The following is a 12,649-nucleotide window of genomic DNA, read 5'->3' as shown; positions in this document are numbered from 1 at the left end:
AATATGCCATAATTTCTCCATGTGTAAGAAAAACTGTGTTTTTTTTACCGTCTTTGAGTTCCTCGCATCCTTTATGAGATTCTCTGCTACTTTGACGTCTTCTAGGATGCCGTCTTTCTCCGAGTTCTTCAGAGAATTCAGGTGGTCCTGGACTTTCACACATATTCGGTCGATCATCTAGAGAAGGAAGAGGTATGCTTACCGAGTTGGCAGGGGCCTTCCCTACCACCTTCCCCAACCAAGACACTAAACTAGGAGAAATCACTTCAGAAAGGACCCCTTCATCAAATTACCCCAAACCAGCCAGGTCAGGGGGCGTTTTTTCTTACCTGCTGCGTGGTGGTGGTGACGATTCCCTGCTGTAGCCGGTACGCCTGCTCCTGCACATACTTGCGTGTTTCGTGGTTCCTGTACAGGTAGTTCTCCATCTGGGACAGAAGGAGAAATGAGTAACATGGCTTGCCCTTCCCATCTGTCCTGGGGCATTCCGATTCCTCCGCAACCAACCTCACAATGCGTTTACTGTATAGCGAACGCAAAACCGCACGTTGAAATTCAGTTCATCGGTTCAGCATCATGCATCCACTATAAACATGTCTGATCAGATGACTACGTTTGCATATTAATCCAGAGATTAGTTTTATTTCGCTTTGGACACGCCTTAAATAGAGAGACATCCAGGGCGATAATGCAAAACTCAACACAGCACTGCAGGTGCTCTCACCCGGAGCAGGGCATCCTCTGTCTTCTCAGGATTGGTCTTCAGCGCCTGCGAAGCGTCTATGATTGGGAGGGGCATGAAGCGGATGGTGAAGTTCCTGGAAGAACATCGGTAGGATCAATACGCACGCACACACACACACAAGAATACACATATGCACACACAGACCAATGCACATATATAGGCACACACATACACAGACACTCAAATAACAAATATGAACACAGCCATATAAAACATGAACACGTGTAAAGCTGCAGCCAAAAACCAGCACACGCACACCTACACATATGAACATGTGTGAACACCCATGCACAAAACACATTTACACACCCATACGTACATGCACATAGAAACACATGCTCGCATGTGCACACAAAACACTTTCAAACACATAAGAACATATGCATACACATACAAACATACATACCTACATACATAAAACACACAAAGAGCCCAAAAATGCATATACTTGCATATGCATATGCACACACACACCCACACCCACACACACACACACACCCACACACACCCATAAGTGCATATGCACACGCGCACACACACACACACACACAAAACACATACATACATAGGCAATGGCATAGGTTTCATTTCAACTTGGGGTGTGACGTGACACTGCTCACACGACCCAATCTAACACATTATATGAATAGTGTGAGCAAGAATTATTCTGCTATGCATATAAAATCATGCACACACACACACACACGCGCACGCGCACGCACGCACACACAAATGCGCAGGTGCTGCCATCTCGCCATTATAAAGGAGCATGCCTTGATTCATTACAGAGTCTTCGATGAATATGCATAACATTACATTTATTTATTTATTTTTAACAAAAAAACACATTTTACAAAATCCCCCATATGGCTTATTTGGACCACAAAGGAAGCTCGTCACTTTTTCTGCGCAGACTTGGCTCATATATCACACATGTGGATGGGCTAAATGCTTAATGAAGGTTTATGAAGTTGGTGGTGAAGTCATTCAGAGCCAATGAGCTCTTCCCCCAATAACCCCCCTGCTCCCCCCCCCCCCCCCAAAAAAACATAAAAATGAAAAAAACGAACCAATCAGAAGTGTGTCTGCAGTGTCTGTGATTACAAGACAGACAGACAGTGTCATTTCTTAGTCCAATTTATCTGACTTGACATAAATACTGATGTTCCTCAGGCCAGGGAAGTGGAAGCTTGAACAATCAAGTACCCAAGAGTCAGTACAGAAGGATGGAGGGGAAAGAGAGAGAGAGAGAGAGAGAGAGAGAGATAGAGAGAGAGAGACAGAGACAGATGGAAAGATGAGCAAAGGGAGAAAGACAGAAATGAATAGAGCATGTGGAAGAAATTCATGTATAATGAGTCAAATATGTAAACATGTACTGTTTAAGTCTGTGAATTGTGTTTAAATGTGCCAGTAAGTAGAAACTTATTTTCAGAACTTGAAAATCACACCCTGTAGCTGTCTGCAGGTGTTTGTCCTTGATACAGCACAAAAGCGTTACTGTTAGTGAAGCTACATGCCAGTAGATAAGACTAAACCAGTCAGATCCAGGTGTTTCTACATCTTTTTAAGGTGCACCCCACTCACACTGAGCAGAGCGTGCTCTCTCATCGCTTTCCTGATGCCTTCACCTCTTTTCTTCTGCTAAGTAAATCTTCTTTGAACACGTAAGGATGACTCTGACTCTATTAGACATTACCACAGCAAGCGTCAGCGACCAACACTGACAGAGAAGACACAGGGAGAGATTTGCTCTTTGTAAATCTATATAGATACACTACTACAACACTGGGAACTTGAGAAAAACCAGCTCAAGTCAAATCTAACGCTGGTTCCCTGTGCATGTCAGTTCTGACTGCAGGACACAAGGTCGCCATATCTGCCATGGACACAACGTGGTAATCTGCCACGCCCCCCCGGGAACGCTCCAATGATGCACATGGCCAGATGGGGAGCACATTTTGTTGCCGATACAGAAATACACCTAAGGTCTGATAGTGATGGTGGATGGTGTGTGTGCGCACACGCGTGCGCGCGTGTGTGTGTGTGTGTGTGTGTGTGTGTGTGTGTGTGTGTGTGTGGAGAGGGTAAATACCTGTCATGTGCAAAACTAAAGCCACCCAGCGGTATTCAACCATCACCTTGCACTGGCTTTCACTGAACAGCTGCATGGGTGAAGGCGAGGTCACCCCAGCACAAACAATAGGCCATTATTCCTACATCGAGCCGCATAACCCAGCGGCAGCGACCTGGAGAACGAAGCATCCTCATCCTCACGTGGGAACACTCACGCATGTGGGGAAATTGGGGTCTTTTGAAGCCATGGCTTCCAAACCAGTGCGTGCCCAGATTTTCTTTTCTATTAGAGTGTGGATTCGTTACAGCGTAGGAGACATCTTAATCTCCAAGGAAGGAACAGGCACGGAAGCTTGGAACAATCCCAGATGAACCAACCATCCCACCAGCACTGCATCCTGCCCACCCACGAGTTTGCCATATTTTGCAATGCCAAACTGTCTCCCGGTGGATCGCCATTTGGTGGGAAGCAGCCAGCCAATCAGTCAATAGCAATGCCCTGCTGGTTCTTATGCAAATAGGATGCAAATGAGGATGATGCTGGCCCATACAGAAGGACCCCCCTCCCCGTTTATATTTATATATTCCATAATTCCTTTCAAAACAATCCAAACTACCTTTCTCTCTACCTCAGCCGTGGCTGGCTTTCTCTCTCTCCCTTGCTCTCTCTGCCTGCCTCGTTCTTCTCTTTTTCTCTTGGGGAAAAAAGACATGAAAAGAGGTATACATTTCCAGGACAGGTATATTACAACAAAAATGTAATCTCAATTTTTTTCAAACTCATAGATGATTCCAGATTTTGATTTATTTATTTTTTTTAGTTCTTTCATAATTGAAAATTGAACTCAAAACTTTTTTTTAGAAGAGACTTGGGACTTCACATCTGACTTTTCAACACCACACCGATCTGATCCAATGAAGTGTCGGTCAGTTTCCCCCTTTAATTGTGGTTGCTGTGCGCATTTGTTTTTATCTTCGTTTCGTTTCTGTCTCGGGTTTTATAGATCCCTGCCCTTCACTCTGGTGTTTTCTGGCTATACGTCTTTGTCTAACAGTTATCTGACTATGGACTGTGTTAAGGTTAGTGAGAAAGCATTTGTCATGAATAAAACCGCTCATCACAACATAAGCGTCCTGCCCCAACTCACTTCAAGTTACAATAATCACTAAAAAGACATTTCCACGTTTCTTTTCTACGAGCTCTGCTCTGCGCAAACTGCTGCCATTTTCCATCGCTATGGCTTTTTTAAGATCTCGATTTTCAAAAGGTGATAATCGTGTTAAATTCGAATTAAACAAACAAATCTTGAAAATCGCCCAGCACTAGTACACCTCTCTCTCTCTCTCTCTCTCTCTCTCCTCCCCAGTCCCCCCCCCCCTGTTCTTCTCTCTTTCCCCATTTCTCGGTTGTATACCTACACACAGACACCACGCAACCACAGACGTCGATGAAGCCACTGGAGGAACATTGCAAAAATCAATACACACAAAGCACATATGTGAGCGCACACACACACACACACACACACACACACACACAGATACACACACACATGCACAAATAACCTCACGTACTTCTCCAGTGCTGCTGCTACATCCTGGAGGCCTTGTGGACTGACGTTGTTTCTGTCCCAGATCACTGTCCTGGGGAAACAAACAGACAGATAAGAGCAGATGGAGCAGCCACATTACAGATCAATAAAGCAAGCCGCTCCTTCTCTCTCTCCCTCTCACACTCTCAAGCACACACACACACACACACACGCACACACACACACGCACACACACACACGCACACACACACACCTCCAGAGAGCAGTGGGAAAACACACAAGCACACACACACACACACACACACACACACACACACACACGCACATACACACACACAAGCACGTACAAGCACGCACAAGCACACACACAAGCACACACACACACACACACGCACACACACACAAAGTACGCAGGGCATCGTTAATTTCAGTGCTGGGCTCGTGTGGGTAGGGCTGGGCTACGCCACCTTAGCTTGCTGTTGATCTGCAGGGCCTTGGCCAGCATCTTAGCGCCCATGTCTCCCATGCTGTTGCCGCTGACATCCACACGGGTCAGCGAGCTGTTGCTACCCAGCGCGTTGAGGACGATGGTCAGGTCGCCCTTCAGCTTGGAGTCGGCCAGCGAGAGGGACATCAGTGGCTGAGCGAGGGACAGACAGACGGAACGACACAGAGGGACGACGTCCGTTCTGCCCATCAGAGTCGCTGCATTTCAGCCACACACTCACACTCTGCTGCTGTTTAACGAGTCATTACGGAGAGGTCTAGGCAGTGAATCAAACACTCTCAACCTCACCAGAGAACCCCTTAAACTCCACCTTAAAGTGAGGAACAGCTGACCGTGACATCACTCTTACTGCATTACAAAGACTTCTCACAATAAGCCTTAATCTGTTCTAACAGCCTGCCAGTAGGGGGTACCAGACCATTTACACCGAGAGCGCTTTGGCTAATGCTTTTATCAAAAGCGACTTACAATTATGAGTACAACTTGAGCAGCTGAGGGTTAAGGGTCTTGTTCAGGGGCCCGACAGTGGCAACTCGGCGTTGGTGGGGCTTGAGCTGGCAACCTGACTAGTCGAGTACCGATGCCCGCTGACCAAACTTGAAAAACACATTGAACCTCTTGAAGGTTTTACCACTCGGTCACTGAGATCAGAACTGCTCCTTTGAATGCACCCACTCCCCTCTACCTTTCCCCCATGATAGGATTATTTCTGTCTGGCATTTCATGTAATGAGGCTTTTGTGGATATCAAAAAACGGACCACGGTTTCACTCTGAGGATGAGAGAAGTGTACTGGTTAAGGAGCGTGACTGCAGCAGAGAGCAAGAAGCTGTTCGAGAGAAAAATATATACAGCAAGATCAGCACTCCTATCAGCGCTCTTAAATAAGCTCAGCACAGAGAGGTGGGTGGGCCGGAAGCCCATTTCCGTTCCATGGATTTGGGAAAGTACATTAAATCAGGAGGAGAGTCTGTACTGCACGAAGAGCGTCATCACCGGGCAGCCAGGTTCTACTCGCAGTTGGCGACAGGTGCCCGAAAGCAGGTGGTACTCACACAGCCCAACTCCCCACACTACATACAAGGCTTCACGGCAGCCCTGCCTGTCCTGCTTCAACTAGGGTCACTAGAGTACTCCAGGCTTGTTTATCATCGCTCCAAAAAGCTTCACGAGGTTCCAAACATTTCGAAAATGAGGAGGAAGCCTCCCCAAAGACGCCGTGTCAGTCTTTGGGAATCAGTAACGAGTCGGCAGACTGGAAAGCGGCTGAGAGGGATGTGGGGTGTGTGCGCGTCTGCTGTTCTAGTCATTATCACCGCCCACAGAGAGCCACTGGTAATACGAGAGAGAGGGGAGAGAGAGAGAGAGAAAAAAAAGAGAGAGAGATGGTGGGCTGGGGAACAGTGAAGAACACCCACTCTTTTCTCAAGATTAAAACACAGGCTTTAGGCGTGGGCAACATGGCAAAACACCTGACATCACAATATTTCCAGATCCCTTCCCAGCAGCCAGTGCATGTGCCGAAACGTTAACCGTCAACATTACGGGATTATAAGGCAATCACTGTTCATATATATAGCAGAGGACTAAAATGCAAGAACAAATAAGAACTTACATTTGCCATGTTTCCACGAATAAAAACAAACCACTTCTAATACAGCCGGCCATTAAAATGCAAATCGCCATGTTAATCTGTGCCAAGAAGAACCAGTCAGCTACTGGAACAATGCAGTAACAATTGCTGCTTAAGGAGCATAGAAGGCAGTCAAGTCTGGCCCAGGGCTGATACCAGCGCTACCTTTATTCAGGCTGGAGACTGAGCAACGCAACCGGCCCTTTCTTCTGTACTAACAGGGCACCATTAGTTCATGCAACGTTCCTGGTGTCAAATCAGTAGCAGTTGTAGCTCAGTGGTTAAGGTACTTGACTTGTAATTGCAAGGTTGCTAGTTCAAACCCCACCCTTGGGCCCCTGAGCAAGACCCTTAACCCTCAGTTGCAGTTGTAAGTTGCTTTAGATAAAAGCATCAGATAAATGTAAAGTCTAAATTCTCTGATGTGAGCATCGCTGCTTTTGTTGGTCTTTTCGCATTTGATATCTGATTTAAAAAAAAAATGTACTTAGCATCATCATGGCTACCAGAACACCACAGAGTACATAAAGAGTCACGGCTTCCTTTAACATTAATTGAAATGTTTACTGATACGCTACTGGCCCAAAAATAAATACATTTTTCTGAGACCCACCACAGTACGACATGCATATTTGGATAAAACACATTGTTTGACTTTTAGTGAGTTATTTTGAGTTTTAAATATTTAATATAATGTTTGAAAGATCGGTTGTAAAACCATTTTAAAGCCATTTGTTTCTCTACCACAAGACATATTATGAAAATGAGGGGCATAAATAAACATCACAGGAGTTAAAGGACATTTAGGTTGACTGGTGAGAGATGTTACGTTAGAAGGATCGGACAGATGTGTAGCACAAGCACCAACTCAAAATGTCCCATTGAAGCCTCCGTTCCCCCCCCCCAGCTCGCCTGGTAGTTACGATACAGACACCCCTCCACATGCTTCCACGTGCACCCCTCCCCCACACACACACATGCAGAGGCAGGCAGTCACGCCAAGCAGTCTTTCAAATCCCTCCTGCACTCTCCGATAAGGAGCTGAAGACGTCCCATGACAGCAGCCATAGTGAGCTCATCATTTCCTCTCTACAGGGTGATGGAGGCAAACCAGATACACCACAGCAGTGTGCCCTTGAACCACACAGCCACACACACACACACCTGTCATAAAACCTGTTTGGAGTGGAAGTTAGTGTGGGAGCAGGAATAACCATAAGGCCTGCAGAGTTGTCGTTACCATAACTACTTCCACACATTTCTAAACACACCAGATTTCTAAATTACAGTCAGAAATTCAGGGACTTCTGAGATAAAATAAGAGTCCCTGCCTCTCATTCCTCAAATTCCCCACCAGAGCTAGATGTTTAAAAGGTAAACAAGTGCTCACCGATTCTTCTTCTTGGATCATGTGGACCAGGTTGTCCAGGACGGGTGCAAGGTTTCTGTGTGATGGAGAGAGAGCACGAAAAAACAGCCTGAGAACACCACAGTGCATTTCGAAGAAATGCAAATTCAACCCTTTCACTGAAGTCCCCTCTCAAAGAGACACCAGGAGATAGTGTCCCCAGACGCTGTCCAGCAGCAGCAGAGTGAGATTAAAGGGTGGCAGCTTTTCAAAAAGCAAGGGTCAGAGCGAATGCAGAGGTGTCCATTCAAGGGAATAAAGGATTCTGGGAACTTGAGAAATGTCTTCTGGAGCCATCCAGGAACACGATGCTCAGAAATTCGACTTGTACATAAATATTTGATTTTAAGGTACATTCTGAGGTAAACATCAGAACAAACAACAACTTATCCAAACTCTCTCTCTTTCTCTCCCTCCCTCCCTCACTTTGATTTGATGTTGTTGAAGTTTTTGCCCAGGGAAAGGTGGCGGATGGAGCGGTTCTTGGCCAGCCACACCAGCAGAGTGCTCATATCCGAATCGAGACCTGAGAAGAAGATCACAGAAAACCAGATTCAGCGCACAGCATCCACCAAAGGGCCTGATTACATCAGGCAGCCCAGCTGGTCAACAGAACTTCTAACCAACACCAAACGCTCTTTCCGAGCAGACAAAAATTAGCTCTTGCAAGCCTCTCTGAAACCACACCTAACCATTTGTTTGATTTAGCTTAATGGCTCTGCCATAGCCAGGACAATATGTGGGCTCTTTATGATAATGGCGTATGATAATGGTGTTTTTACAGTAACTACAAATGCCAACTTTCCACAGCAGTTACACAACAAAAAGCATTGGTCAGCAGACCAATCAGAGCCGGGCATCTTATCGAGGGCATGCTGGCTTCTGTTTGCGGGTACGATCTAGACGGAGGAGAGCAGAATTTCTGGTTCTCTCTCAGAGGAACGCCCAGATGCCTCACGCGCAGCGGCCGTAACTGAATGTTGGAGTATGGGCGGAGTAAGAAAACGCAGCCCAGGCCAAAAACTCATACCGCCCGCGCAGTCAAGCAGCCGATGAAAGTGATTGCCATGGACCTATCACTCATTTTACATGAAGGCATTGGCGTATACGCATTACTTAGGACTCGACTCCCATTGGCTGTAACAATCTCTAGTATAAAAAAGTGGCTAAACGCCACGTGAACGGTAGTCAGCGGTTAGCATAGGCTCAGTGCTAGCTGACAACCTGGCTTCTGTGACCATTAGGGTGACATTCTGTGACCTTTCAGTGGTGGGCGCTCCTTTGACTGACCGTTGTCGGAGATGTCCAGGCTGGAGATGTTGGGGATCTCTGCAATGCAGCCCTCAAGGATCTGTGAACCTCCGGACCGCAGCTGAGTGTAGTGTGTGTGTGAGTGTGCGAGAGAGAGAGCAAGAGAGAGAGAGGCAAATGAAAGCCAAGCTATACACGGGTCCATGACTGTGGTTATAATAACTGTGGATATAATAACAACATACTATTAACTTCATTTTTGCGTACACAAAAAAAAGCAAAGTCATGCCAACATGTACCCAAGACATTTAGCTGGGTTAAGAAAAAACAGCTGTTCAGTGGTTTAGCAGTGTTATGAAAGTGTGCATGCGTGTGTATGTGCGCGTGTGTAAAGAATGTCCAGTGGCTGACGCTAATTGCAAGCAGACCACAGCAGCAGTTAGGGGTAGTTAGGAGTAGTTAGGGGTAGTTAGGGGTTAGTTGTACTTACACAGTGGCCAAGCTTAAGGATGCATTAGGGAAAGGGGGGGGGGGGGGGGTAAATGTTAGTGGACTGCAAATGAAAGCTGACATCCACAAGCTTACAGTTTATTTTGCAAACCCATTCTATAAACACACCCATAGGCGAGCTGTTTTTAGTCAATTCCATGCATGCAGAAGTAACCATTTCCTTTCGATAATTTGTCTCCTTTCCGATGGTCTCCGATGAGATAAAAGTGATATTTTGTGCACGGATATATAAGTACACACATCTCGGTCAACTGACTTCAGAGTACAAAAGCGCTGATGTGGAGTTACAACTTACAACTGACGGTAACGTGAATGGCAGCCTATGAGATATATCTATAGAGTGTGAGGACTAATGAAGTTATCACTCAGTGTGTAGTGCAGCATAAATATAAATAAAAAAACAACAACAGCATCCTCCCAGGTGCACAGAAATGAAAACATGTAGCAAAGCTTACAAGCGCACTTGCATTTATAGTATATAAAGCCGAGGTTTTCTCTCCAGTCCTTGGGACCTGAAGCCAGTCCAGGTTTTAGTTCTGTTCCAGCTCCACATTCACCAGAACCAGCTAACCTGCTCTGGTTGTCGGTCCCAGTGGACCGGGTTGAAAGCACCCGACGGCTGGCATATGGTAGTGAGATAAACAAATAAATAAACATGAAGTCTTCACTGGTAGGCTCATCAATAAGGATGTGATAATCTATAGATGCATCTATATTTACAGTGCCAACATGCACAGACAGACACGCACAGAAGAGAAAAACAAAAGGTGTACATAAGGCAAGATGCAGCAATCAGGAGCTTAATTCTGCAACCACATGCAAGCGGTGGATTTGTTCGGAGCTGAGAGAGTGATGTTATCACAGGGCTTTAATTAAGTTTCTGCCCCACACTAGTCAGCATACATTATCTTTAGCGATTCGCAATGGAACCTGCCCCAAGCAGGGAATTTGAGTGCGACAGCAGGCATGTGCCCATGCAAATGCATGTGCTTGTATCTGGGGGTGTATTGTGCATGTCCGCATGAGCGCAAGAATGCACACATGCATGTATGCACACGCACGCACACTTGCACACACGCATTCAAAAAGCACTGTCAACAGAGTCGCTCTCTGATAGGTCATTCAGGTGCGTATTATTATGCAGACATTTGAAGAGGAACGTCAGACGCTTTTTATGTGGGAGTCAAAACCAGCCACTGAGGACTAGGAGAATGTTCAAACACACACACACACACACACAGACACACACACAGACACACACACAGACACACAAAACACTGTTAAGTGGTATTCTACGGACCGCGTACAGGGCGACACTATGGACCCTGTCCAGGGCGAAGCTACGCTCTGTATCCAGGGCGACGCTACGAACAGTGTTCAGCACTGCTTTATAGAATGCTCAGCTGTGCTTTAGGCGCTAAGGAAAGTGTTATTGTAAGGACAATGTTCAATGTAACTTGGAATTTAAGCTCTATTCCTTCAGCCCTATTCTAAGGATGCCCTTCCTTGGAGGCTTAGAACCTTCCGTCCCTACAGGGGATTTAAACCGTGAACATTTGTGTTCAATGCCTGTTCCTCTAAAGCCTATTGTGTCCATGTTGGCCTGCTGCACAAACATTAACAGAAAAGACACTTGGAAGGCATCAATCGAGTCTTCCACAGTCCCTGCACTCAGCTGCCACTCAGCTGGAGCCTGGAGCTGCGACTCTTCCGAAGGGAGGCGGAGACGAGCTCCTCGCTAAACAGGGCGGAAGGCGTGTAGTACTCCGTCTCGTCGATTCCGCCCTGATCGCGCAGGATCAGGAACAACTAGAACGGGTGGCAGGCATGAATTGGAACTTCATCTGAGCACATACATCCGGGCTAGATTCCACGCAGCAAACAGGGCATTAGGAATCGGAAAGACTCGCTTGTCCATCTCAGTAGACACTTTACTGTCTCAGCAGAAGTTTAGCTTGTCTCTGAAAAGGAGACAAATGAATCCCACTGGACTACTGTCAGGACCACAATTGTGGATTTGATTTTCATGAAATGAGTGTTCCAGATCTACAGATCTATACAGCTTGGTGGGGTAGGATGGAGTGGGGTGCGGGGCAGATGATCTTACCTCACAGCAGCTGAGATCCAGCGTCACCTCCTTCAGGTTGGGGTTACTGGCCAGACCGAGCAAAAGAGATCTAAATGAAGATGGACAGTTTTTAATACAGCACTGTCACTGATTTCTCCGATGCACAATTTGACATGGCACAGTGTGATCTAGGTGGTTGTTACTAATGCTGCCGGACTGTCAAACGTGACTGACATCAAGAGATGAGGGGAGTATGTTTTTTTAAGTGGTGTGAGAGCGTGTCAGGGACGTGCACACATCTTACTTCAGCGCCTCGGGAGGCAGTTTGGTTCCGGACACATTGAGGGTATTGAGGGCCAAGGAACTGCTGAAAAAATGCTTAAAGGATGGAGGAATCTCTTTGCCTTTCCTACACACACACACACACACACACACACACACACAGGTAGCAATTACAAATTCTAAGAATCATTACAAGCACAATCCATGTTTCATCACTTTAAAAGAACACCAAGGTCATTATTTATGCTGTCCTATAGTATTGTGCCAAGATTTTTAAAATAAATGTACAATTTGCTTTAAACATGTACACTGAAGAGCAATGATACCATAACTGCAGTAATGTGACTACACCAAATACATCTGGTTAGGATTCACAAGGATCACTTGGTTGGTGTGCCACCCGCCCTGAAGAACTAAGGGAACCCGAGTAGCTCTCTGCAAGAGGACTACAACTAGACAGTGTGTGCATGCCTATGGTTTTGTATGAGACCGCACGGCCTTGCTATCACAACGCAAAATACTTTTTGAAGACTGAATGCGAAATGCACCTGAAACACATCGCGTCATGATGAATGAGAGCTGTGTCTTAAACAGATACAATATTCGGCGTACACAG

General features: G+C 46.1%; 1 protein-coding gene across 5 annotated transcripts in view; it reads right to left on the bottom strand.

The window, feature by feature from the left end:
* LOC113587061 (F-actin-uncapping protein LRRC16A) overlaps positions 1-12,649 on the bottom strand; it is a 72,268-nt gene that overhangs the window by 19,832 nt on the left and 39,787 nt on the right. For all 5 annotated transcript variants that reach the window (XR_003411691.2, XM_027025560.2, XM_027025561.2 and 2 more), the window contains exons 16-25: positions 12,056-12,160; positions 11,791-11,860; positions 9,213-9,294; positions 8,349-8,448; positions 7,905-7,959; positions 4,842-5,014; positions 4,397-4,465; positions 725-818; positions 330-428; positions 49-177 (exon numbers count right to left, since the gene is read on the bottom strand). Coding sequence is in view for 4 of the 5 variants with exons in the window: in XM_027025560.2 (XP_026881361.2) it covers positions 49-177; positions 330-428; positions 725-818; positions 4,397-4,465; positions 4,842-5,014; positions 7,905-7,959; positions 8,349-8,448; positions 9,213-9,294; positions 11,791-11,860; positions 12,056-12,160 (976 nt within the window). In the remaining variant the exon portion in view is untranslated. The remainder of the gene's footprint in view (positions 1-48; positions 178-329; positions 429-724; positions 819-4,396; positions 4,466-4,841; positions 5,015-7,904; positions 7,960-8,348; positions 8,449-9,212; positions 9,295-11,790; positions 11,861-12,055; positions 12,161-12,649) is intronic.

The sequence above is a fragment of the Electrophorus electricus genome, chromosome 10, assembly GCF_013358815.1.
Source record: "Electrophorus electricus isolate fEleEle1 chromosome 10, fEleEle1.pri, whole genome shotgun sequence".
Taxonomy (NCBI): Eukaryota; Metazoa; Chordata; class Actinopteri; order Gymnotiformes; family Gymnotidae; genus Electrophorus; species Electrophorus electricus.
Note: the sequence above shows the minus strand (reverse complement) of the source record. Positions and strands in the feature narration are given on the sequence as shown.